The sequence below is a fragment of the Pleuronectes platessa genome, chromosome 24 (assembly GCF_947347685.1).
Source record: "Pleuronectes platessa chromosome 24, fPlePla1.1, whole genome shotgun sequence".
Classification (NCBI taxonomy): Eukaryota; Metazoa; Chordata; class Actinopteri; order Pleuronectiformes; family Pleuronectidae; genus Pleuronectes; species Pleuronectes platessa.
Genome location: NC_070649.1, coordinates 7,087,422 through 7,115,347, shown reverse-complemented (window position 1 = coordinate 7,115,347; position 27,926 = coordinate 7,087,422). Strand labels below are relative to the sequence as shown.

General features: G+C 41.9%; 2 protein-coding genes and 1 long non-coding RNA gene across 4 annotated transcripts; 1 reads left to right on the top strand and 2 right to left on the bottom strand.

The window, feature by feature from the left end:
* Positions 1-970: 970 nt before the first annotated feature.
* On the bottom strand, positions 971-27,926 carry LOC128430776 (uncharacterized). The gene is made up of 7 exons (XM_053416823.1): positions 27,590-27,926; positions 21,272-22,683; positions 15,508-15,639; positions 15,267-15,462; positions 12,380-12,585; positions 5,869-6,256; positions 971-3,371 (listed from the first exon to the last, which is right to left on the bottom strand). Exons 1-7 carry the CDS (start codon positions 27,885-27,887, stop codon positions 2,287-2,289), a joined length of 3,717 nt encoding a protein of 1,238 aa, XP_053272798.1. The 5' UTR covers positions 27,888-27,926; the 3' UTR covers positions 971-2,286.
* LOC128431018 (gastrula zinc finger protein XlCGF57.1) lies at positions 10,986-15,609 on the bottom strand. The gene is made up of 2 exons (XM_053417215.1): positions 15,267-15,609; positions 10,986-12,585 (listed from the first exon to the last, which is right to left on the bottom strand). Exons 1-2 carry the CDS (start codon positions 15,535-15,537, stop codon positions 11,519-11,521), a joined length of 1,338 nt encoding a protein of 445 aa, XP_053273190.1. The 5' UTR covers positions 15,538-15,609; the 3' UTR covers positions 10,986-11,518.
* On the top strand, positions 16,572-18,614 carry LOC128431020 (uncharacterized). Of its 2 annotated transcripts, XR_008334099.1 has the most exons (4): positions 16,572-17,645; positions 17,762-17,967; positions 18,041-18,175; positions 18,511-18,614. It is a non-coding gene; the product is annotated as an uncharacterized LOC128431020 (long non-coding RNA). The 2 variants fall into 2 exon arrangements; XR_008334098.1 differs by having other exon boundaries at positions 17,762-18,175.

Here is a 27,926-nt window from a genome sequence, read left to right as displayed (position 1 = left end):
AATGTTTATATTTCTTTAGGAGTGATAATGTATACTAAGATGTTTGGAGGAAAGAGACACCATAATAATTGATTGTATGTTTTATGCACTTTAAAATGCAGTTACACTCAAAGAAATGCTTGTACTTGAAATTGTGTTTAATTGGAATCAGGAGTGAAGCTTGCCTAGAGCGCAAAATGTGCTAGGGCCGGCCCTGTACTGAGTCCAGTATCACACACATTGACCGACGGAACTGAACCATCCCCAGTACAAACACAAGCATATACAAATAATTATCTTAAATTTTATAGATTGGGGAAATCACAGCTGTCTCTGAATTTAACAATCCTGTTTGGGGGGGGGGGGGGGGTGCTTATCTTAGGGGCCATCTTAGAGCCCACAGGAAAGTGTTAATCTTTTGATCAACCACCATTTTGAGAGCCCCTAATTTTGCTACTTTGCGAATTTTGCCAACCGTTACATTGTTAAGAACTCCATAACCTTCTCTGTTCATTATATAATCTATAATAGAAAATATTGAGATTTCTATTCGAACTAGATCTGAATGAAGCTGATCTTAATCAATAAATTGGCTATCTTTTCCCTTCTTTGAAGGGTGGTGCCCCGCGAGACAACTTTAACCAATTAAAGTTATTATTTAATATTAATATTTTAAATATGAATGTTTTATATTTTATTTTGATAACCAAATTTATTGAGTGCCTTAAGGCACACCATTCTATGGTAAAACTTTTTAAGCACTATGGCACAACACCGTCAACGTTGCTTCACTGTCTGTGTGTGGGGGTGGAATGCTGCGTTCCAGACGACTCATGTCAGATATTCTAACTTGAAATTTCCCAGTTTCCACTTCACGTCAAAAAACATGTCTGACTGAGAAGCTGATTAATTAGTCTCGTGATAAGACAATTCAACTGTAGCCAGTGCAGCCTCCGTTCGTACAGAAACAAAGAGAAGGGCGACGACGCCATTATCTTTTTATCAGACTTTTATTCTTGGAAACACATTCAATACATAAAGGAGAACACACACTGTCATTGAATCTCACAAACCAAGAAACCATTGTATTAAAACTAACATATTTAATCATATGAACTAGTTAAGAACACACATTCATACAGTGCAAGGAAGACACTTTAACCTTAAAATGACATGAAGGACATTATGAAAATAGATGAATTATGTAGAAATCAGTTGAAACAAGATTTATAAACACAAATTTTTTGATGTTATTCAATGAGTTATATTTTCTAGGGACATAAAAACTGTTTGTAGTCTACTTAAAACAGTGAACTATGAATATGTATAATATGAATATCTGCTGATAAATCCTAAAAAATCTTTTGTTGCAAAGGCTGCAACTGAATAATTTCTCTCCTTTATGAATCCTCATGTCTCGTGCAATAGGACTGAATCTTAAATCTTTTACCAGTCATAGCAGCTAAGCGATTTATCTCCTGTATGACTCCTAGGGTTGCAAAGGGGTGGAACATTTTTGGTAAATTTCTGGAAACTTTCCATGGAAGTTAAGAGTGGGAATTTTGGGAATTTTTGAAAGAAAATGTTACAGCAAATTTAATGCTGACCTATAGAAAGATAATTCAAAACTCTATTTTAAAGATGTATGGAATGAAGCACACGCTGCAAGTTGAATATCAACCCTGCACTGTGCATTCCTCGATCACATGCACAGATAATTCGCACACTACAGCAGGGCTATTGAGGCTACACTATTGCATTAGCCAAAGGAATAGTCAGGTAAGTTTGATGATACTACTGGGGGAAATATATTAGCATGCTGATTGAGGATAGTTTATCTGTTCATCTAGCCTATTTCTATTAATTTATCCATCAATTGTAAAATATTTTTAAAAATGATTCCAATTGTTTAGCTAACTATTTATATCTCTGGCATTGCTTTAGTGTGATTTACAAGCTTTTTTCTCATCTTATTCTACAGAACAATGCCACGTGCACTCTCATATGTGGAAACATTTCACCCCAGCCAATGTAGAAGGAAATGCTGTGTACATTTGCAAATACTGTTCAAAGACCTATGTTAAGACTGCAACAAAGATGTAGAAGCATATAATCAAGTGCCCAAAACAAAATGTTTATATTTATGCTTGCATATGACAAGGTAAATACAGTTAGTATAAATTACCCAAACATTTTCCATTAATTCCCATGGAAAGTTTCCAACTTTGAATATTCCTGGAATTTGCAACCCTAATGACTCCTCATATGTTTATTTAGAATGCGCCTTAGGTTAAATCCTTTACCGCACTAAGAGCAACTAAACGGTTCCTCTCCTGTATGACTCCTCATATGTATATTTAGATTGCTCCTTTTGGTAAATATTTTACCACACTCAGAGCAATTAATTGCATTCTCTTCTGTATGACGCCTCATATGACTATTTAGATTGCTCTTCTGGCTAAATATCTCACCACACTCAGAGCAACTAAACGGCTTCTCTCCAGTATGACTCCTCATATGTGTATTTAGATGGCCCTTTCTGTAAAATCTTTTACCACACTCAGAGCAACTAAATGGCTTCTCTCCTGTATGATGCCTTATATGTGTAGTTAGACAGTCCTTTTGGTTAAATCTTTCACCACACTCACCGCAACGAAATGGTTTCTCTCCTGTATGAAGTTTCGTATGTTTAGTTAGACGGCCCTTTGTGTAAAATCTTTTACCACACTCAGAGCAACTAAATGGTTTCTCTCCTGTATGACTCCTCATATGTATTACTAGATTGCTCCTTTTGCGAAATCTTTTACCACACTCAGAGCAACTAAATGGCTTCTCTCCTGTATGACGCCTCATATGTGTAGTTAGACAACCCTTTGTATTAAATCTTTTACCACACTCGGCGCAACTAAATGGCTTCTCTCCTGTATGAAGCCTCATATGTGTAGTTAGACTGCCATTTGTGGTAAATCTTTTACCACACTCAGAGCAACTAAATGGCTTCTCTCCTGTATGACGCCTCATATGTGTTTTTAGAGTGCTCTTTTGGTGAAAGCTTATACCACACTCAGAGCAACTAAATGGTTTCTCTTTCTCTAGATTGCCCCTTAGGTTCCCTCTGTTCTCCGTCGTCTCAGTCGGATGAAGCTTTGACGATTTAAGTTCCTCTTCATCTTCCTCACTCTTCACAACGACAGGAATCAATGTGAACTTGATATCAGCCTCCTCCAGTGCTTGAAGCTGCTGTCCATCCCGATTGGACCACGGTTCCTCCTGTTCCACTTTAATGTTGGGGGGCTCTGGGTCCTCCTTGACCACAAGGGGGCTCCACTGCTGCTGCTCAGGGGTAACCTCTTCTTTAATCACCATTAGTTGCTGGACGTCTGCAGGACACACTGAAACACAAATACACACATTTATCATTTCAGATTTTCCTGAAGTGTTTTAAAAAAATTGTGTTTGGTCATTTAATATCGACTGTCGTGATTTCTGAACGATCACATTCAGGAAGTACAGATGTTGAGGTAATTTACAGTTGGTGTTACAACGCAGCTCGTAAAGGAAGCAGCATAAAACAAAGGGGTTTCTGGTAAAAAGGTTTTTCATTTTGAGGCCAAATAAACCAATTCGATAACAGAGGAGAACAGGGCAAAAGGACGTTAGTTGGTTAAGCTGCTTTCAGACTAGCCTGGATGCCGGACGAACTTAGCCCCGCCCACAACATTTGATGTCGGGAAGTTCGGTCTGGAGTCGCTCCGTTGAGGAGAAATTATGCCCGGTACAAAGTCGACCGGGCCAATCAGATTGTCAGGGCGGGCTTTATACGATGATTGACAGATGATCAATGGTAACGTAATCAACCACGTCATCAAAGGGCGCTTAGGTTGAATGCCTGCCGCTGGAGAGCTGAGATGTGTAGATGTTGCATTTGAGTCTGTTTTAGAAGACATCGACAGCGCATTCATTTTGAAAGAGGAACAGAGAACGCGGAGGCGACGCCAAAGCGCCGCGCTGCGCTAATCCCTATCGCGCTTGGCTGTTCACACCGGACGCTGAAGCGACGCTGAACCGCCGGGCAGCGCTAATAATATCACCCATTGATCCAGTAGTATAAAAGCATATACTTACTTGTTGCTCCAACATTAAGCAACAGCATCCCAACATTTGTCTTTCTTGGTGTTGTCTTTATACAACATGTTCCGAGGATCATACAACTCACTGCGCTTCTCCACTTCAATTATTAATTTAATGTCATCCATGTTGAAGAACTTCTCTGCTGTTTGCTCCGTTAAATGTCGGGTGTCGAGGGTAAATTACGTATTCTCCACTCAAGCCTATGTGGAGAATACGTAACCCCCCTCTCTCTCTCTTTATCTTTATCACTGCTTGTGTGGCTGTAGTGGATGGGCAGAGGGGGACATTTAATAATGTCATTGGTAAAATTAAAACTCCAGGACAACAGAAGGGGAAGATTTAGAAGAACGAATATGGACCAAATAGAAGAGCACTTGGTAATAGAGATCCGATAGTATGATCACTTGTATAACCCGTCACTGACTGGCGGATTTGTCCGCCAGAAAAAGGCTACGAGGAGCCGCAGTGGCTATGTAAATAAACAATCGACGAAGAAGAAAGAAGGCGTCTCTAAGGTCGTCTTCGACAAAAAAACATATAAAGACGCGCAGCGCTTGGGGAAGGTTGGGGAAGCATGAATGACAAAGAGTCCTGCGACACAGCTGCGTGAAACGCCGCCGACGCAGTTGCAGAAGCATGCGCTTCAGCATCCGGTGTGAACCCGGCGTTAGTAAATAACTCACAATCAGTCGCTTAACATACGTCACATACTACGTTGCTCTGATTGGTTGTCGGTCTGTCCAATTGAGACAAGAGGCTTTTTTTTTTCTGGTTCGGTTGAAACACGCCCCATAATCACAGCCCAATGGAGCGGTATCAGACTCACATTCTGACTAGAATTGTGAGTATGACAACGTCAGGCTACTTTCAGACAAGACCTGTGGGTAAATCTCAGAGAAATGTACGGTGGCCCTGAGAGATCAAGGAACAGTAACTTAAGAATACACATGCAAGCGGACAAAACACAAGCAAAGTAAGAAAACATCTACATCAATTTCACAACACAGAAATGCGCAATAAATACAAAAATGCGCAGCAAAGAGATAAACGACATCGGAAGTGTTTCCAGAGGACAGCTAAAAGTGATGGACACGGCTGCCACAGGAGACACAAAAACGCCCAATACATCATCGGGGTCGGCTCTTCAGCCCATAGATATGCCTCAGCCCCTCTGCAGTGGCTGTTCAATACAGTGTTGTGCATATTTTTCCGTTTTCATATTATTAACGTAACGATGAACATGAGTGAACGTCACTTAAATTGTTTAAATCATTATTGTATCAGGCCATCATGAGAAACTGGGAGCGGGTGAGTGTGTGTGTGTAGCGGACCCCGGTGCGCTACTAGTATTTGTCTGTGGGTCTCTCTGCCCACTCACTCGGAGAGACCCACAGTGAGGTCTGATCACAGAAGATGGTCTGAGCTAGATACATGCCGTTTTCTCCTGTTAAGCTGATTCGACAGTGCTAACAAACAAGCCCCTGTTTGTGAGGCCATGTATTGTCCATACTATGCAGGGGTAGGAAACCTTTACTATCAAAAGAGACATTTTGACCCCTCTTCTGAGCGAGTGGGCGTGGTCGGAGCTGGGACCTGGGGCGCTCGCTACAGACACACACTCGCCCGGTCCTGGTATTTCATGATGGCCAGATACGATGATGATTTAAAAACACAGAGACAGGAAGTGACGTATTAACTCCGCTGCTCGTGCTGATGCTAGCTAACGTTAGCCTGTTAGCGGTTCCTCTAGGGACTGACCTGCTCTGTGCAGCCGGACTACGGGCTGCATCACGGAATCGAGCAGCCTCCTCTGGCGACAGATCTCCCGCTCGGACTGCTCCACTAGGTCTTCGTACTCGGCCAAGGTTTCCCCGAGCCCCGCGAGGATCTCCTCACCCGCCGCCATTAGCCGCTCGGTTAGCATCGCTCGCAGTGCCGGGACTTGAGCCTTTCCTCCTCCTTTCTCCACCTGCAGCAGGAGGTCTTCAACGGCAGCGCTGATCCGCTCGTGTACAGACTCCCGCAGCAGCTGCACGGCGGCCATGTTCCTTCTTTCTGCGCACATCGAGGCTCTGAGAAGAACAAAGAGAGCGAGCGGAAGGAAACAGAGACTCCGAGTTCCGAGCCAGCAGCGATCCCTGTTGGACTGGAGGACGGAGAGGAAACGAAAGTAGTAATGTTGCACAGTAGAAATACTCTGGTACAAGTACTTGTTAAACACGTACTAAAGTGTAAACAACAAAATAAACTTAACCAATGGGGGAAGAAGAATTCGGATTATTTACTGAGTTAAAAGTACCAAGACAGTAAAGTAATATTTCATTACAAGTAAAAGTACTAAGACAGTGAAGTAGAAATGCTCAATAATAGTAATAATTAAATCAGTAGGTGGCGCTATTACCCTGAGGAAATATTGACACATAGAGCTGTTCAGACTTGGACTCTGATCATTGTACAGAAGTTTGGTGGTGATTGGACAATGCACAGTGGAGTTATGACAACATAGTCTCCCTTGGCATAGGATGAACCTTCGCCGTACCTCAATGTTAACATGTTTTGAGTCAATGTCCCAATTCTGAGAGAGAGAGAGAGGGAGACGTAACTTTTGCAAGACATAAAGATTCCTTTGATCAATGACCACCAACCCTGTCAATGCAGGACTTGAGTTGTTTGTTGACGGCTCAGCATCGAAGGATTCATGGTCCATGTCTGTCCGCGATACAGAACATCATGTATTGATGGTGTGTAATCAAACTTTGAAGCGGTGCCACGGTCACACCCTGTGACGAAAAATCGATCTTTGAGTTAGTTTGTATTAATACTGCTACTACTAATAATTACATGATCCTTTCTTCCCCTGAAGCTGCTGTTTACACAAATATGGGATTCAAAATCTTTGCCATGACCCTTCTGGGGCTCCGTAGAACTGAAATAAATAGACTGACCTAAATTAGATTAGCTGAATATGAATAATCTTTCTAAAACGGCAACAATGTTCATATTTACTTAACCTTTTTAAGATGCTAAATGATTTACTGTATTATTATTATACCACAGAGAGGAATCTCTTATCATTCAACCTTGGATGTTTTGCATCACTAAATCATCGACTTATTTATAAAGATCAGTTCAGAAAGTAAAATAACACAAAAAATAATACGTCATCAAAGACTTTGAATTCAGATATTTAAAAAGTTTAAAAGCTAACAAAATGAAATGTCGAAAAACTGTGACCAACAAACCATTAGAAATAAAATTGTCATACTCGTACTTACATTGATAAAAATCAGTTGGTGATGAGGATGATACAGTTCAGAAAGTCACAGAAGTCAAACCCAGTGATTGCAGCACTTAAACACGAAAATATGTATTTAAGGTCTCACAGATACAAAATAGATTTTATTTTAAATTTTTCTTCAAAGAATAGCACTTCTTTAATTTTTTTTTACATTTCTTACTCGCTTGAGGTATACAATGATGATTCCACGTCAGACAGACCTGAGTGGGGCACAAAGAGAAGGACGTAGCATGGATGTGTTTTCTGCAGGTGTTAGTAGTGTGTGGAGAGGAAGAGGTGCCTCAGATGTTTAAACACTGAGAACTCAAAACACCATTCAACGTTGATGTTTCAAAAAAACTAACATTTGGAGCTTTAAAATACACCGTTGAGGGTTTTTTAACAAAATGAGAAAAACTTAACCGCAAATAAGAGGGAAAATTTAAGATTCTGCTTCGATTTCAGCTTGAATTGGAGCACAGCAACCAAATCTGATGTTCTAAGTCGTCTGTGGCTCCTTCATATGCACCCCCTTTATTTGAATGTGTTTCTATCATCCTGGTGTGATTTTCATTAAAATGCAACACTCTGAACGTCCCTGAACACATAATACAGGCGCTACAAACATTTCAAATCAGAGCTATGCCATTCACACGTCATTTTAAATTTATTTTTACATGATGGCACATTTAAGACAACACGGGAAAATCACCTTATCTATTTTCCGTTTTCGTACAGATATTCTTGATTAGAAAAAGGCTTAGACAACAGAAAGTAACACACATATGTAAAGCTCACCTTTAGCCATGCGATTCAGAACCATGTCATTCAGGATGTAAGTCCCAGTCCGGCCAGTACTGTCACTATGGAGACTACATCACAAAATATACATAATAAAATGTTAATGCACTAGAGCATCCTTTATGTTCTTTACAATGGAAAACATCAGGATGAAAAGAAAGTTCAATCAAATGCTGCATTCGCCTGCCATCTAGAGGTACAATTTGGTACTACAATGGAGTTCCTCTTTGTAGCATTAATTAAACAAATCTGTATTTGCTCAACTTGAGTAAATAAAAAAAGAATGAAACAAATTTCTTGTCTTTATTTTCTCATATTGATTCAAATGAAGACGTGTATGGTTCACCTGCAGTGCACGATGATGGTGCAGGATCGTCCTCTGTAGCACTTATTCCCTTTCCTGTGGAGGAAGGTACCAGAAACTTTTCTTAAGTAACTAGTATATTCTGTAACTATTAGATGTTTTCAAATACAGAAAACCACATCTTGATTTGAATTCATCAGAAACATTTCACAAAATTCCAATTTTAGAGACTAAAAGACATGTAATTCAAATGATGAACCTTTTCATTTTCAATCAAACAAACAGTATTCATGTTACATCGATATAGATAGATAGATAGATAGATAGATGGATAGACAGAGTATGCAGGGTATATGCAGCAATCCTGAGATCAAATTCAATACTTTTCAAGACCTTTTTCAAGACCCTTCTAATATTTTTCAAGACCCCAGCGCCACTAGGAGTTGTAACCGATAACATCAGCAGCACAATTGAGTTTGAGATTGCAAATTAAATGAAGTTTGCCAGAAATTCTATGTAGCACTGTATCAACACAACCGAATTCAGATAGCCCGGTAGGGAATAAAGTTCAAAAGAATTTTTTTTGTTTCTAAGCCAAAAGTTACAATTTATTTATAACAATAATATGCTCACTCACTCACACATGCACACCACAGTGTTTTCCACAGGATTTGTAGAGATCATGGTGGATGAACCCTGGACCCTCTTGGAAGAGGATATAGTACATTTTAAAGTAAAGATGCATCTATCTGGTCCACTTTGAGAGACAAATTAAGAGCCTAGATTGATATTAATATGGTCAGAATCTAATTGTGGTGTGAGAAACACTCCACAGACACACTGAGTAGTAAATGGTTCAGTCAACTCTGCAATAGGCACTTTTATAATACTTTAAATAATAAACCTATTTGGCAGACCGCAGCGGGAATCGCACTCTGAGACAGACGTTTTGTTGAGCTGTTGTGAGGGCTAGAATAAATGAATTCATATAAACTTTTAACAACTTTTGACAAATATGCTATTCACATCAAAAAAACAACACATCTGTAAGCTTTTTTATTTAGTGACCTTATTGTGGAAGGTTGATGTGTAGTTCCTGTTATAAGCAGGGTATTAGTTGGGACTCTTGTTTTGAAAGGGGGTTCTAACGGAAAGGGGTGTTGTTGAAAGAGAAGTTTTGAAGTGTGAAGGAAAATAAACGGGTGTGTGGTCCTGATTCAATAACCATCTCTCGTGTCATTTTTGGGCTGAGGCCTCCTGACAGTATAAGACAGGGGTCGGCAACGTTTACTATTGAAAGAGCCATTTTGCCCCATCTTCCCCCAAATAAAATGTGTCTGGAGCCGCAAAACATATTTGATAACAAAGCTAATAAAGTTTTATGTAAAGTTATACAATATATATAAAAACTATAGTTTTTTGCATTTGTTAAATTATAGAACATCAAAAAAAAACTTTTGACATTTTATTGCTATTTTTACCTGTTAGCAAAAAGGTAAACACCCAACTCTCACGAGGAGGAGAACAAAATACATGTGTAGGCCCACTTTGAAATAAATGAAACACAGAACTATGCTTTTTTTGCTCATCTCCAGCTGGGTACTTTTTAGCAGGTGCCATGTGCTCGCTCTAGAAATATCTCCAAACGTTACATTTTTGGTTTTCTGCCAATTCCTCGCCACATATCAAGCATTAAGGTAAGCCAGCAGCGTTGGGGAGTGAAAGCAAATTAATCTGTCCATGCAGAATTAAACTCTATTTTCCTTCCAGACTTTTCTTTTTGGGGATTTATCCAGGGTTAGTTTACCGAGGCCAGGAGTCGGACACTATAGCTTAGCGACCTGCAGGGAAGAGCGCCGGGCTGTAAGACGTAATAGGATGTGGCGCATATTTTAGTTGACAAAATATTAAAACAAAACGTGAGAGCAGGTCGGACTGGAGAGGGGAAACATTAACGGTAAAATCAACTGAAGCTTCTGCTCTGATCAAGAAGCTGCGGCGCTGATCTCTGAGCAGCTGTCACCAGAAAAACTCTGTGGTTTCACTGTTTCCACTGATGAGAACAAACAAGCTCTGATCTCACTGTGTCTCTGAGCGAGACATATGCTTTCCTTTAAAAGCATATTAATTATTTAAAACTCAGCGTAAATGAACATGAAAATATGTATATAACTAATTTCCATGACTTCTCCAAAACTTTGGGGATTTAATTTTTTTCAAGCACTTTTCCAGGACTGGAAATAAACTATTTACAATTCCATGACTTTTCCAGGTTTTTCATGACCGTAGGAACCCTGTGTTTGACATTTACCGTAACAGACGACTCACTTGTCAGATATTCTGACCTGAAATTGCCACGTTCCGACTTCACATCAAACGTAAACAAAGATGTCTGACTGAGAAGCTGATTAATTAGTCTCGTGATGAGACAATTCAACTGTAGCCAGTGCAGCCTCCGTTCGTACAGAAACAAAGAGAAGGGCGACGACGCCATTATCTTTTTATTAGACTTTAATTCTTGTAAAGACATTCAATACATAAAGGAGAACACACACTGTCATTGAATCTCACGAACCAAGAAACCATTGATTTAAAACTAACATATTTAATCATATGAACTAGTTAAGAACACACATTCATACAGTGCAAGGAACACACTATAACCTTAAAATGACATGAAGGACATTATGAAAAATAGATTAATTATGTAGAAATCAGTAGAAACAAGATATATAAACACAAATCTTTCGTGTTATTCAATGAGTTATATTTTCTAGGGACATAAAAAATGTTTATAGTCTATTTAAAACAGTGAACTATGAATATGTATAATATGAATATCTGCTGATAAGTCCTAAAAAATATTTTGTTTCAAAAGGTTGCAACTGAATAATTTCTCTCCTTTATGAATCCTCACGTCTCGTACGATAGGACTGAATCTTAAATCTTTTACCAGTCAGAGCAGCTAAACAATTTCTCTCCTGTATGACTCCTAGGGTTGCAAGTATTCCCGGAATTTTGCAACCCTAATGACTCCTCATATGTTTATTTAGAATGCGCCTTAAGTTAAATCCTTTACCACACTCAGAGCAACTAAACGGTTTCTCTTCTGTATGACTCCTCATATGTTTATTTAGAATGCGCCTTAGATTAAATCCTTTACCACACTCAGAGCAACTAAATAGCTTCTCTCCTGTATGAAGCGTCATATGTCTATTTAGACTTCCCCTTGCGGTATATCTGTTACCACAGTAAGAGCAACTAAACGGTTTCTCTCCTGTATGACTCTTCATGTGACTACTTACAGCGCCCATTCCGGTAAATCTTTTACCACACTCAGAGCAACTAAATGGTTTCTCTCCTGTATGACGCCTCATGTGTGTATTTAGATTGCCCTTTGTGTTAAATCTTTTACCACACTTAGAGCAACTAAATAGTTTCTCTCCTGTATGACACCTCATGTGTGCATTTAGATTGCCCTTTGTGTTAAATCTGTTACCACACTTAGAGCAACTAAATAGTTTCTCTCCTGTATGATGCCTCATGTGTGTATTTAGATTACCCTTTGTGTTAAATGTTTTACCACACTCAGAGCAACTAAATGGCTTCTCTCCAGTATGACGCATCATATGTGTATTTAGATTGCCCTTTGTGTTAAATCTTTTACCACATTCAGAGCAACTAAATGGCTTCTCTCCTGTATGACGCATCATATGTGTATTTAGATTGCCCTTTGTGTTAAATCTTTTACCACACTCAGAGCAACTAAATGGTTTCTCTTTCTCAAGATTGCCCCTTAGGTTCCCTCTGTTCTCCGTCGTCTCCGTCGTCTCACTCGGATGAAGCTTTGATGATTGAAGTTCCTCTTCATCTTCTTCACTCTTTACAGCGACAGGAGTCAATGTGAAATTGATATCAGCCTCTTCCAGTCCTTGAAGTTGCTGTCCATCCCAATTGGTCCACGGTTCCTCCTGTTCTTCTTTAATGTTGGGGGGCTCTGGGTCCTCCTTGGCCAGAAAGGGGCTCCACTGCTGCTGGTCAGGGGTAACCTCTTCTTTATTCACCATCAGTTGCTGGACATCTGCAGGACACCCTGAAACACAAATACACACATTTATCATTTCAGAGTTTCCTGAAATGTCAAAAAAAAACTTGTGTTAGGTCATTTAATATCGACTGTCGTGATTTCTGAACGATCACATTCAGGAAGTAGAGATGTTGGGGTCGTTTACAGTTGGTGTTACAACGCAGCTCGTAAAGGAAGCAGCATAAAACAAAGAGTTTCTGGTAAAAATGTTTCATTGTGAGGCCAAATAAACCAATTAGGTCACTAACAGAGGAGAACAGGACGAGGGTTTAAGCTGCTTTCAGACAAGACCTGTGGGTAAAACTCAGAGGAATGTACGATGGCCGTGAGAGCTCAACGAACAGCAACTTAAGAAAACACATGCAAGTTGACAAAACACAAGCAAAGTAAGAAAACATCTTCATTAATTTCCCAACACAACACATTACAGAAATGTGCAGCAATACCAAAATGCGCAGCAAATAGAGAAAAAGCGCAGCAAAGAGAGAAACAACATCGTAATGTTTCCAGAGGACAACTAAAAGTGATGGACTCTGCTGCCACAGGAGACACAGAAACGTCCAATACACCATACAAATTTGGTTCCACACAGGGGTCGGCAACCCCTGCTCTTCAGCCCCTCTGCAGGGGCTGTACCATACAGTGTTGTGCAAATTTTTCGCGGACGCTGAACTTAACGAATCAGTTTTCACATTATTAAGGTGAATGTAATGATGAAAGTGAGTGATCAGGCCATCATGAAATACCAGGAGCGGGCAAGTGTGTGTATGTGTGTATGTGTGTGCGCGTAGCGAGTGCACCGGCCTCGGGGCTCCGACCCCGCCCACTCGCTCGGAGAGACCCAAAGTGAGCTCTGAGCACGGAAGATGGTCCGATCTAGAGACATGCCGTCTTCTCATGTTAAACTGAATAAACAGCGCTAACAAGTAGGGATGGGCATAATTAATCGACGATCGAATAATTTCATCATTAAGAATTTCTTCGATGACATTATTTTTTCATCGATAAATTAGCTAATTTTACATTTGACCACGGGGGGCAGTGTTTGAAAAAAACGCCACAGGCCTACTCAGTTACCTGCGAGTTACCGTGTATTTCCATTTCCAAAGTAAACATGAAGAGGTCACGGCGAAGTGTAGCGTGGGACCATTTTGAGTTAAAAAATGACTTGGTTCACTGCCAATACTGCGAAGCTATCCCAGAAGCTTGGGGAGACGAGGAGCCTGCGTTGTCTGACACGGACGAGGGGAGCAGCGGAGCCGCGGCCTCACAGTCCCAGGTCTCTACTATGACACAACTCCTCGGGGAGCACTATACCATTCAACGTGATTCTAGCATCGAAGCAGATCTTCATAACTTTCTGAGGGAAGCTCCCCCACACCTGGATTGCACCCCTACAGACTGGTGGAAAGTGAATGGAACAAGGTTCACCGGAATAGCCAAATTAGCACAGAGCTACCTGTGTATCACGGCGACATCAGTCACCTCAGCGGGATTTTACGGCGGCTGGACTGACGGTCACCAGGCTGTGTTCGCGACTGAACCCAGAGCATGTTAACATGCTCATCTTTCTCAACACAAATCCGTAGGCTGGTGCTGAAGTTGTATGTGAGTGACTGGTTATTTTTATGAAGACTCTGTGCCTTGTTTGATAGTTTTGATTTACATTTGGCAAAACCTGTCAGACCTAAGTATTATATATTTGTGGTTAAGTTATAATGTTTAACATGATTGTTTTTTTATATTATTATTATTTTATTTTGGAGGAAAAAAAAAAAAACGAGGGTCAGCTGTGTTTAGTAGCACCGGCTTCTAGCTGTCGGCTCCGCTGCTTAAGATTACGGCAGCGCATATTTTGTTCATTGTAATAAAGATCTCAATGAGGAAACACGCTTTTTTTTTTTTTTTCACTGCATTTTAATATAGCCTATAAAGAGTGAATTTTTGAATAAATATTAATGAAACAAAAAAATATGCACAACACTGTATTGTACAGCCACTGCAAACTGCAGAGGGGCTGAAGTGCGCGGGTGGCCGACCCGTGTGGAACCGAATTTGTATGATGTATTGGACGTTTTTGTGTCTCCTGTGGCAGCAGTGTCCATCACTTTTAGCTGTCCTCTGGAAACACTTCCGTTGTCGTTTCGCCTCTATTTGCAGCGCGTTTATCTGTTTCCTGCGCATTTGTATATTTGCGTCGCATTTCTGTAATGTGTTGTGTTGTGAAATTGATGTAACTGTTTTCTTACTTTGCTTGTCAACTTGCAGGTGTTTTTTTAAGTTGCTGTTTGTTGAGCTCTCAGGGCCACTGTAGAGATCTGATCATGGAAGATGGTCTGAGCTAGAGACTGAGCTCGAGTTTATTCAGTTTTCTCCTGTTAAGCTGATTCGACAGTGCTAACAAGCAAGCCCCTGTTTGTGAGGCCATGTATTGTCCATACTGTGCAGGGGTAGGAAACCTTTACTATCAAAAGAGACATTTTGACCCCTCTTCTGAGCGAGTGGGCGGGGTTGGAGCTGGGACCGGGGGCGCTCGCTACAGACACACACTCCCCCGCTCCTGGTATTTCATGATGGCCTGATACAATGATGATTTAAAAACACAGACAGGAAGTGACGTATTAACTCCGCTGCTCGAGCTGATGCTAGCTAACGTTAGCCTGTTAGCGGTTCCTCTAGGGACTGACCTGCTCTGTGCAGCCGGACTACGGGCTGCATCACTGCATCGAGCAGCCTCCTCTGGCGACAGATCTCCCCTAGGTCGTCGTACTCTGCCAAGGTTTCCTCGAGCCCCGCGAGGATCATCTCAGCCGCCGCCATTAGCCGCTCGGTTAGCATCGCTCGCAGCGCCGGGACTTGAGCCATTCCTCCTCCTTTCTCCACCTGCATCAGGAAGTCTTCAGCGGCAGCGCTGATCCGCTCGTGTACCGACACCCGCAGCAGCTGCATGGCGGACATGTTCCTCCTTTCTGCGCACCTCGAGTCTCTGAGAAGAACAATGAGAGCCAGCCTGAGGAAACAGAGACTCCGAGTTCCGAGCCAGCAGCGATCCCTGTTGGACTGGAGGACGGAGAGAAAACTCAATTACTAATACTGCACAGTAGAAATACTCTGTTACAAGTACTTGTTAAACAAGTACTAAAGTATACGTAACAAAATAAACTTAACCAATGGTGGAAGAAGAATTTGTATCATTTACTGAGGTAAAAGTACCAAGACAGTAAAATAATATTACTAAGTAAAGTACTAAGACAGTGAAGTAGAAATACTCAATAATTAAATTAAACAAACCAATAAAACCAAAAGTAAACGACAATTTCTGGGACTGAAAAGCAGCACTGAACACAATGTGAAAACTTCATGTAATTGAATGATAGTTGTCAAACAAAGCTTATTTCCTGTTGCCAGTAGGTGGTGCCTTCAGAATTATTACATACAGACTAATAGATATGTTCAAGTAGGGGCTCTGATGTAGCTTGGTCAATTTTGTGTCAAGTGGACAATGTTATAACAACTTAATTTTCACAATGGTCAGTAGGTGGCGCTATGTCCCTGAGGAAATATTGACACTTAGAGCTTTACAGGCTTGGACTCTGATCATGACACAGAAGTTTGGTGGTGAAAGGACAATGCACAGTGGAGTTATGACAACATCGTCTCCTTTGGCATAGGATGAACCTTCGCCGTACTCAATGTTTACATATTTTGAGGAAATGTCCCAATTCTGAGAGAGAGAAAGAGAGAGAGAGAGAGTTATTTGTTGACTGCTCAGCATCAAAGGATTAATGGTCCATGTATGTCCGCGATACAGAACATCGCGTTGTGATGGCGTGTGTACAAACTCTGAAGCCACGCCACAGTCACACCGTGTGACGATTTTTTTTTCTTTGAGTTAGTTTGTTGTAATACTGCTACTACTAATTATAACGTCATCCTTTCTTCCCCTGAAGCTGCTGTTTACACAAATATTGGATTCAAAATCTTTTCCATGACCTTTCTGGGGCTCCGTAGAACTTAAATACATTGACTGTCCTAAATTAGATCAGCTGAATATGAATAATCTGTCTAAAACGGCAACAAAGTTCATTTTTACTTTACCTTTTTAAGATGCTAAATGATTTACTGTATTATTATTATACCACAGAGAGGAGTATTATTATTCAACCTTGGATGTTTTGCATCACTAAATCATCGACTTATATAAAAAAAAAATTATATATGATTTATTTGTAGAAATCTCAAAACAAGACTTTATGTACAATAGTCCTCACAGATAATAAATGAGAGGATAACATATCAGACAGTCAAATGGTGGGGATACACATTACAGCTACCCAAAAAATGTTTGTCGCTGAAATTCCAGTCGATTGTCGATGCAATTATGATTTATGCAGAATTAGTTTCTTCAGAGCGTAATAAGATTTTGGCCGCGAGTGGTGGCATGGTTCGACATGTGATCATGCTATGCCAATGAGGTAGCTGCTCTTTGTCAACAGACTGGCAAGATGGAGGCTCCCATGACTTCATCGAGCAGTACGGACGACGAAGAAGAAGACACACCAGAGTGTAATAAATCGAAAAGCAAACATTGTTGAATGCATAATACTTCAGTCAAACACGAGGATGTAAATTATTTAACCACTACTCGATGGAATACATATAGGACAAGCCTAGAAAAGTGGCTCAGGTTGAAGTGGCAGTGTCGGGACATGGCTGAGAACTTCAAACACTGTGTTGATTGTTGGAGTGTTGGAGTTTGACAATATTCCCGAGGATGCTGCCTTCCATCTCACGTGCTACCGTAGATTTAGAGACAAAAACGCCATCGCAATGGTGGAAAGACGTCTCGCACGTGAGAGACAAGAAGCTAGGGAAGACCACAAGGCCATTCCATCTACTTCTAGCAGCACGATTCCAACAAAGAAACTGCGATCCTGTTCAGGGCTGCCAATCGCCAACCGTCCTTCCTGCCCTGTGCATAATTTGCAAATAGAAGGAGAAGTTAATCAGCCGAGCAGGCAAACGACAAAGGGATCCTCTCTAAAAGGCTGAAACATTAACAGCAGGTAAACAGACACACACACACACACACACACACACACACTGTGGTAGAGTAACTGAAAGGTAAAATTATGTGTGGGAGATATGTCAACAAACTCATTGAGCTATCCTTTTTTTTTAGTAAAGGCCAATTGTAGAAAGCTGCCGAGTTGAAGGAAGACCAAAGTATTCTGATACATATAAAAGACTGTGTGGCTCTGGAGGTGCAGTACCACAAAGGATGTTACAATCAGTACACCAGGTTTTTGACGAGGCCTGAAAAACCAGAGAAAGATAAGGAAGTTATTTATTATATTGCATTTCAAGGAGCTACTAACTTAACATTATGTAAGTAAACATTCATCTGCATTCTGTTGTATGTGCACACAATCACAACACTTATATATGTGTTTGATGTCAGCTATAAGATATTCTGTGAGAGGATAATTCGCCACAGGCTGCTTTTCAACCAAGAGGTGCTGAGAATGGGCCAGCTGAGGAAGGCCTTCATTGAACTGGTGAAAGCAAATAAAGGTCTTGATGCTTCAAACTACAGGTAACTGCAATGCATTTTTCTCTCAAGCCTTATTATTTGTCATGTGCAAGGGCAGCTTTAAACAAAATGTGTGTGACAGGCCTGTTTGGAGAAACAGTTTTCAAGTCTTGCTGTTTGCACAGACATGTACCAGTTGGCAACGAGGAGAACAGCTAATGTGTATTGTGTGTTTGTGTGGTGTGGTTTGTGATGTTGTGTGTCTTTCTTGGGCATCTTTTGTGTTAAAGGTGCTGTATGGCAGTTCTAGCCTGTAATGTCTTGTACCACCTCCACCACTCTCTGCTTTTGATGGTACTCCTGTAACTCTCAATTGTCACTGTTTTGTTGTGTTGCAGACAGGATATGTTGAAGAAGAGGCTGACTCGTGATTTCCCCCAGCTGGTGTTTCACATCCCCACCAAGCGCAACGTGATTTCCCCCAGCTGGTGTTTCACATCCCCACCAAGCGCAACGTCTGCGAGCTGGTTTTTGCAGAGACTCTGTCAACAGATAGACTCGTGGACATGCTACCTTATCCATCAGGTGGGGAAACCACACTGTCTAGTGAGTTGAGCTACACAGACAGCGAGACTGAAAAAGGGACAACAAAATGCCAAACAACACAAGAGGACGTAAGGACACTATATACAGTAGCGTTGTTCTTAAAAATACATCTTAATGAGAATCCTGGCATGTCATGCCCATGGCCTCCAACTTCTGAAAATGTGAATGTCACTGAAGCACAAACTGTTGTTCCCCTTGTCCTATACAATCTAGTTAGCTGGATTATAGGCGCCACTGAGGAGCCAACACTGGATCACTATGTCAACATTGCTGATGACTTGCATTTGAAAGTGTTGTCTGTTTGTCAAGATATTGTGTACCTTGCTTCCAGGGGCCGTAAGCAGACACCTGGATCATCAGAAATTCGTCCCCTGACTGTGTTTTGCATGTGATACACTGCGGCTGCAAAAGTGCCTGTGAGACAGGCAGATGTTCCGGTTTTTGTGCAGGACTGTGTTGCACAGACTTATGTCGTTGTTGTAATTGTGCCAACACAAAACAAACTGAGGAACTGGAAGATAACTGGCCTGACACTGACAGTGAGGACTGAGTGTCCTTAATCTGTTATTCTTTATTCTGTTTTGTACAGTTTTGTATGTCATATTTCAATTTTTTAATAAAGATTGTTTTTATGGTTGATCAATGTTGTTTTCATTTGTGGAAGAATGAATGGATGACTAAATGAATGAATAAATGAACGAACAAATGGTCATTGGTATAAGTACAATTACTGCCTTTTATTGATATAAGGAAGGCGGTTTATTTGTCACATACATAGAAATACTAATGTAAAGCATGTAGTGAAATTTCGTTTGCGAGTGTGAAGAAAGAAAGATCAAGAAATATTTTTCCTAAACAGCATGATGGAATATAATGTGCAGCGTGTGTAAAGTCCATTTGCAAGTGTGAAAAAAAGTGTAATTGCAGTTTATATAGTCATTGTATGTTTTCAGGATACAGAATGCTTGAAGAAAGAAGCTCCTCCTCAGTCTCTCGGTTCTGGTCTTGTAGCAGCAGAGCAATGTTCCTAACCTCAGTGTTTTGAAAAGTCCATGGTCATGTCAGGACACTATCCACAGATGATGGGTGATGATACTTTGCACTTCCTAAGCTGAAGTAGGAAGTACAGTCTTTGCCTTGATTTCTTCAGTGTGTGCTGGGTGTTCACAGTCCATGTTAGATCTGGATCTAAATGACTTAACATAAACATAACATTATCGTATATTTGCCTCATTGTTCTTCTTGGACGCGGCTATATATACAGCACTGTTTGGAATCCATTAGGCCCATTTTTTTTCGGTAGTTTAGCACGACTCAATCTTTTTTATGAGCTAAAGATTCTGTCGATGCCAGACTGTGGAGCGGGTTGAAACAATAACAGGGTTCACCTAACGGCCTATAAGTAGAGGTGCCTCGCAACGAGTACTTAATATTTTCTAGCGTCATTAAATGAAGGGGACTGGCCGGTCCTAAATGGCACCGGTCACAGCTTGAGTCTACACCTGGGAATATACAAGCCATTTTACTCTTGGACCAATGGACCCTGTGCACTACTACATTGTAAGACTCAATGCCTGGCACAGACAGAGGATGAGTGGACCCATTTTCAAAGCATGCTCCCATACCGCAGGGTCTATCTCTATATTAAAACCAACCGACCATGCAGTACGCAGGGCATCAGTGATTGAGGATTGGTGCGCAAGACGAGTGTGGTAAATCCTTGATATGGTACCTTTCCGGTAAGGGTTAATTTTGAGGATGGTGTCTATAAGTGTGGGAGACGGTGTGGTGGAAAAATTGGGAAAGCGGATAGGTACAAAATCTCTTAACTGCAAATACCTGAAAAAGTGTGTTGAAGGTAAGCTGTAAACCTGTGCTAACTGACCAAAAGAAGTAAATTTACCATCAATGTAAAGATGGTTAAAATATAGAATTCCTTTGTCTCTCCATATGAGAAAGCATTATCCATAATGGATGGAGTGAACAGGGGATTAGAGCAAACAGGAGCCAGACCAGGTATAGATTGCAATGTAAAATGTTGTTTAAATTGTGTCCAGATTTTAAGACAGTTTTTCACAACAACACTGTCTGAATGCACATATGCTGGAATAGTTGTGGGGAAGCACAGGAGGGACATCAAAGATGATGAACCACATGAGGGCTCCTCAAACTGTAGCCAGGGTGGGGGTTGGTCATTAGTGCAACAGCAGTGTAACATGGCTCTAGTATTTGTTGCCCAATAATAGAGTAAGAAGCTGGGGAGGGCTAGACCAACCAGCTCCTTAGGTTTTTGTAAAGTGTCTTTTTTAAATTCTAGGGAGCTTTTTGTTCCATAAAAATTAGGAAATTGTGTGGTTCCTTACTAAAGAAACGTTTAGTAAGGAAAATAGGTATACATTGGAAGAGATATAGAAATTTCGGGGGCACATTCATTTTAACACAGTTTATCCGCCCTGCAAGAGAGAGAGGCATCGACTTATTATTATAAAGTTTATTTCGGAAAATAAAATAACACTCAAAAATAAAACGTCATCAATATCTTTTTATTGTGTGATTTAACGGTTTCTCTCTTGTATGACTCCTCATATGTTTATTTAGATTGCTGCTTTGGTTAAAGGTTTTACCACACTCAGAGCCAATAAATGGTTTCTCTCCTGTATGACGCCTCATATGTGATTTCAGATTGCTCTTTTGGATAAATCTTTCACCACACTCAGAGCAACTAAATGGCTTTTCTCCTGTATGACGCCTCATGTGTGTACATAGATTGCCCTTTGTGTTAAATCTTTTACCACACTCAGAGCAACTAAATGGCTTCTCTCCTGTATGACGCCTCATATGCACGTTTAGACTGCCCTTTTGGTTGAATCTTGATCCACACTCAGAGCAACTAAATGGCTTCTCTCCTGTATGACGCCTTATATGTGTATTCAGACTGCTCATCTGGATAAATCTTTCACCACACTCAGAGCAACTAAATGGCCTCTCTCCTGTATGACGCCTCATATGAGTATTTAGATTGCCCTTTGTGTTAAATCTTTTACCACACTCAGAGCAACTAAATGGCTTCTCTCCTGTATGAAGCCTCATATGTGTTTTTAGAATGCACTTTTGGTTAAATCTTGTACCACACTCAGGGCAACTAAATGGTGTCTCTCCTGTATGACACCTCATATGTATGTTTAGACTGCCCTTTTGGATAAATTTTTCACCACACTCAGAGCAACTAAATGGCTTGTCTCCTGTATGACGCCTCATGTGTGTGTTTAGAATGCTCTTTTGGTTAAATCTTTTACCACACTCAGGGCAACTAAATGGCTTCTCTCCTGTATGACGCCTCATGTGTGTATTTAGATTGCCCTTTGTGTTAAATCTTTTACCACACTCAGAGCAACTAAATGGTTTCTCTCCTGTATGACGCCTCATGTGTGTGTTTAGAATGCCCTTTTGGTTAAATCTTTTACCACACTCAGGGCAACTAAATGGCTTCTCTCCTGTATGACGCCTCATGTGTGTATTTAGATTGCCCTTTGTGTTAAATCTTTTACCACACTCAGAGCAACTAAATGGTTTCTCTCCTGTATGACGCCTCATGTGTGTATTTAGAGTGCCCTTTTGGTTAAATCTTTTACCGCACTCAGAGCAACTAAATCGTTTCTCTTTCTTTAGATTGCCCCTTAAGTTCCCTCTGTACTCCTTCGTCTCACTCGGATGAAGCTTTGACAATTTAAGTTCCCCTTCATCTTCTTCACTCTTCACAGCGACAGGAGTTAAGGTGAACTTCATATCAGCCTCTTCCAGTCCTTGAAGTTGCTGTCCATCCCAATTGGTCCAAGGTTCCTCCTGTTCTTCTTTAATATGGGGGGGCTCTGGGTCCTCCTTGACCACAAGGGGGCTCCACTGCTGCTGCTCAGGGGTAACATCTTCTTTATTCACCATCAGTTGCTGGACATCTGCAGGACACACTGAAACAGAAAAGCACACGTTTATCATTTCAGAGTTTCCTTAAGTGTTTTGAAAAACTTGTGTTGTGTCGCTTAATGTCGACTGTCGTGATTTTTAAACAAACACATTCAGGAAGTAGAGATGTTGAGGTCTTTTACAGTTGGTGTTACGACGCAGCTCATAAAGGAAGCAGCATAAAACAAAGGGGTTTTGGTCAAAAACTTTTTCATTGTGAGGCCAAATAAAGCAATTATGTCACTAACAGAGGAGAAAAGGGCGAGGGGACGTTAGTTAGTTGGTTGAGCTGCTTCCAGACAAGTGTCGACGTGTTCGTTTATCCCAAATATGTGAAGAGCCGGTCTGGTCTAATTCAACAAGTATTAATTAAGAAGCAATGAAAAGTTAACAGCATAGCTAAGGGCACATATACACAGCCTCGTCTTATTCAGTAGCCGCGCCGAACAGAAGGCTTTGGAATATTTATAACAGCAAGTGTAATGTGAGTGGTTAAAATAATGAAGGGGTGTCGCCGCAAATCAATTTGGTTCTCCATTGTTGATGCACAGGCGTAGTCCAACGCCTCTTGGCACTGGAACCAGGATGTTACAAGGAGCCTCTCCCAGTCAAGTCCTCCTCTGATAGTTTCTGGACAAATCTCCCCACTATGACAGTTTGATTTTGTGTTTCATAAACTAGCCTTGACTCGGCTGACACCTTGTGGGTCAGTGTTGTTGTTCATTGGAGTAAATAATGTTATGTTCCTGATAGGGCTGCTTGATTATGGGAAAAATCATAATCACGTTTCTTTTGGACAATATCAAAATCACGATTATTCAAACGATTATTGTGTGCCCTTATTCTCAAGTCTACGCTTTATTCTTTAAATGACTAACCGTGAGTGTCACTCACTTCTGGTTCAGGTAAACACCGATGACGGCTGCATGTCCTATTCCTCTGTGAAACCAGGATATCGGTGCCCGGTTATTCAAACCCTTAATGATGGCAGCCCTAACACTCTCCAAAAAAAACCTTTGTAACTGAGAACTTTGAAATTCCCTCTCATTATGAAATGCAAGCACACAAGCAGACAGACAGAGAGAAAAGAGAGGGGTGGGGATGGCTATGAGGACCATCATCATTTACCCCCGAGCCCCTACATTGAACGGGTAACATACAACAACAAGCCGAGAATCGCGGGCTGACCGGCGCTGAGAATCGCGGGTCCGCTGTGAACAGCCCGGCGGCTGCTCGCTTGAGAATGGCTGCGGCACGGCCGCTACATTGTGTGCTGCTGCTCCTCGTTGAATTCTTCAAATCCGAAGTGTTCCCATACAAGATAACTTTTTCTACCCTTTTCCGTCGATCAGACGGGGCTGCCCTCCCTCTGCAATTCTCCACTCGCGCTGTTTTTTATATACCGCCGGTCACCACACACACAACTCGCCTCCTTCTCTTTACGGCTGCTTGATAGTGAGGGCCAGTCAGCTGGGCTGTGTTGGATGCTTTGGGGGAAAGACTGAATTGGGCATGCGCGTCTCTTTCGAAAAAAATGCCAAATAATAATTTCAACTCGATTGTTGTAGTGTAGAACAGTGATTTTCAACCAGTGTGCCGCGGCACACTAGTGTGCCGTGAGAGATCGTCAGATGTGCCGTGGGAAATTATCTAATATCTAATGTTGCACTGATGTATCGGCCGAACATCGGTAGCGGCCTATATTCGCCTCGTTTACTGACATCGGCACATCGGTAATAATCTTGACTTTCACCGATATCATTGGCCGATGTTCATTGGTATTTGTGGTTAAACCGTTGGGCACGTGCCGCGGCTGGGGGAGCAGTCGCCCCTTCGCCCTCCTCTCCACGTCGGCAGAGGCTCGGTGTGTGCCACGCCTCAACTTTTTTTTTGTGGGGGGGAGGGTCCTCGTCCGCGGAGCCTCACGGCGTCGCTGATGCGGGGGCTTTCTTTCTCTTGGACCACAGGGCGGTGTCCGTCGCCGGTGCGGAAGGCGGGACCGGTTGGAGGGGGCCGGGTACGGCGGTCGGACACGTGTCTGTCCCTTCTCGCGGATCACTCAGCTACGGCGCCCGCTGGGGGAACCCTCCGTTCACGCGGGGGCCCCCTCCGGCGGTGCGCCTCGGCTGGCGCCTAGCAGCCAGAACTGGTGCGGACCAGGGGAATTCGACTGTTTAATCAAAACAAAGCATCGCGAAGGCCCACGGTGGGTGTTGAGGCGATGTGATTTCTGCCCTGTCCTCTGAATGTCAAAGTGAAGAAATTCAATGAAGCGCGGGTAAACGGCGGGAGTAACTGTTGGTACTCAAAACAGGTCACTCTGAGGGCTGTTTTAGACGGGGTAAAAAGGTCCTGTTTTAAATGATCCTTTTGGTATTTTGACCAGACATTTCACCCCAAGAAACCACATCAACTGGTAAAATGAGCATAATATGTCTCCGTTAAATAAAGTTTAGTTCAATCAAAGATTGTTTCCTAAATCTGATTCAATTTGTGCCCATTAAAGGTAAGAGTAATAAAGGGCTGAAATGATTAAATTTTTTTACTTTTTAATACATTTCGAAGTTATATTACTAACTATATGTATTATATGTACTGTGTTAGGCCATAGAGTGTCATTTTGGTTGGTGGTGTGCCCCGGGAATTTGTAAATGTAGAAAACGTGCCGCGGCTCAAAAAAGGTAGAAAATCACTGGTGTAGAGATCGTTTGACCCTATAATCGAAATCACGATTAAAATTCCATTAATTGAGCAGCCCTAGTTCCTGCTCTATCAGCTGTATGTTCTGTTTGTGTAAACATTCAGATCCTCAAAACCAAAACAATGTCACTCTTTCTGTCCTTTTATCAAGACATGTGTTAGACTGACAAGCGATGTGACGCACACACATTTCTAGCTAACTTCAAGATTAACACTAAGCAGCAAAGGTTATTTGCTGCTAAGGTTAGGGAGAGGCGGTGGTCTAGTGGCAGAAACTTGGACTATGGGCAGAGAAGGTCTCTGGTTCGACTCCACGGAGAGACAACAAGAGTCTCCCTACCCTGTCTAGTGCCCCTGAGCAAGGCACCTTACTCCCCCAACGTCTGCTCCCCGAGCGGCGTACATGGTCGCTCACTGCTCTGTGACCAGATGGGTCAAAAGCAGAGATTAAATTTCCCTAGCTGCATGAGTGTGTCTTTGCATGTTTGTGCATCTTAATAAGTCATGGTGGGAAGGCCATATATCTGACCCAAACTGCTCTTGCCCCCACCCTTCTGCTTTAATGTTTAGAGTTTCAGTTCTAATGCCATATTCACAGACACACACACGCAAGCAAACATTTTAAATCCTACCACAAGACCTGTGGGTAAAACTCAGAGAAATGTGTCACGACTTTCTGTTTCAGACATGAACACCGCTGCTCGGGCTGATGCTAGCTAGCGTTAGTTAGAGGCAGTATCTGGGTGAGGCTGGGCCGCATCAGGTATTCCACAAAAAAAAATTTGCTAAAAAAAATCCAAACTTCTCAAATGTCCTTATTAACAGTTATTTAACTTCAATGGTTTCTTCTGTACATGAATAGAATATTGAAGAACATGAACGGTTCTTCTGAACATGCTTTCTCTTGCCTACTTCTTGCTGCCGAATTTATTATATTAATATGAATATTAAAAAAAAGTTTTTAAAGAAATAATTAAAATAAAATATAACAATATAATGTAATCACTAGAAAATTACGGAGCCCCTGTTGACATCGGTGGATAAATTACTAATTTGTGGCCACGCAATAACAAGAGAATCTAATAAGTTATATATAAAGCTTTCTTAACAACAGCATCACAATTTCATAAAATAATAACAAATGCAGACTTCTAAGATGAACCAAAATAATTATGCACATCGTCATGTACAGTCTGTGGCTCGGTGCGTAAATGTCACCACCAGAGGATGAGGGAATTTAAATCATTAAAATTCATCCACACATATCAGGTGTAAATAATAATGTAAAACAGCCCAGACCGTAAAATGTAGATATTAGCTCAATGACGTGTTATAAACTGCTGCAGTTTAGAATAATCCGTCTGCGTAAAGAAGCTCCCAAAACCTCACAGCGCAGCGTGTGCGCAAAGGAGCCGTGGTGTCCCTTGAATTTGCCTTCAATTTAACAAATTGTGTGTGTGTGTGTATGTGTTTGTTCCGTTCGTTTTCTCCGCTGGACACAAAAGTCGCCTTTGCTCAAGATGCCACTTTATTAATCACTGACACAAAGACTGATACCGTCACTGCAGTAGAGCCTAAATAAGTCCCACTGCATTGTAAGTGGCTTGTGTGTGCTGTCTTGAGCGTCGTATTATGTGCGTTCCGGGACCTGTGCTCGTCGTACCTGCGCTGTCATATGTACTTAGCGTTCCGGCACCTTGTGATTTACAAATGAAGCACTGGATACATCATGACCTGCGCGGAAAACTATGGATTTCACCCTCCTGCTCTCCGCACATCCAAAGCCACTCTTTTCTCTTCCGGCTCTCTCTCTCTCGCACTCGCACTCACACTCTCTCTCTCTCACACACACACTCTCACACACACTCTCTCACACACTCACTCTCTCTCTCTCTCTCTCTCTCACACTCACACTCACACTCACACTCACACTCACACTCACACTCACACACACACACACACACACACACACACACACACACACACACACACACACACACACGACCCCGCCCCCCATGTCACTCACATGCATGCTGCATTCACTGGACAGGCACACAGTAGGAAACCAGAACATCATAACATTGTCCCACACAGAAGCTAACAATATAAAACTCGCGGGCCACACTAACATTAATCTTTCATATTAAGGTGGGGGCCACAAAGTATCGTCTCGCGGGCCGCAAGTTTGAGACCCCTGCTCTAGGGACTGACCTGCTCTGTGAAGCCGGACTACGGGCTGCATCATGGCATCGAGCAGCCTCCTCTGGCGGCTGATCTCCTCCCCTGTCCGCTCCACTCGGTCTTCGTATCTGTCTTCGTACTCTGCCACGGTTTCCTCAAACACCGCGAGGATCTCCTCAGCCGCCGCCATTAGCCGCTCGGTTAGCATCGCTCTCAGTGCCGGGACTTGAGCCATTCCTCCATCTTTCTCCACCTGCATCAGAACGTCTTCAGCGGCAGCGCTGATCCGCTCATGTACCGACACCCGCAGCAGCTGCACGGCGGCCATGTTCCTCCTTTCTGCGTACGTTGAGTCTCTGCGCGAACA

Bases quoted from the DNA above. Each gene is read 5' to 3' on its own strand.
- LOC128431018 (XM_053417215.1), bottom strand. From the start codon at position 15,537: ATGTCCGCCATGCAGCTGCTGCGGGTGTCGGTACACGAGCGGATCAGC. The intron at 12,586-15,266 runs GTCAGTCCCTAG...TTTGTGTTTCAG, and splicing joins AGTCCGGCTGCACAGAGCAG to GGTGTCCTGCAGATGTCCAG.
- LOC128430776 (XM_053416823.1), bottom strand. From the start codon at position 27,887: ATGGCCGCCGTGCAGCTGCTGCGGGTGTCGGTACATGAGCGGATCAGC. The intron at 15,463-15,507 runs GTACACGAGCGG...TTCCTGATGCAG, and splicing joins TGCAGCTGCTGCGGGTGTCG to GTGGAGAAAGGAGGAGGAAT. The intron at 3,372-5,868 runs GTCAGTCCCTAG...TTTGTGTTTCAG, and splicing joins AGTCCGGCTGCACAGAGCAG to TGTGTCCTGCAGACGTCCAG.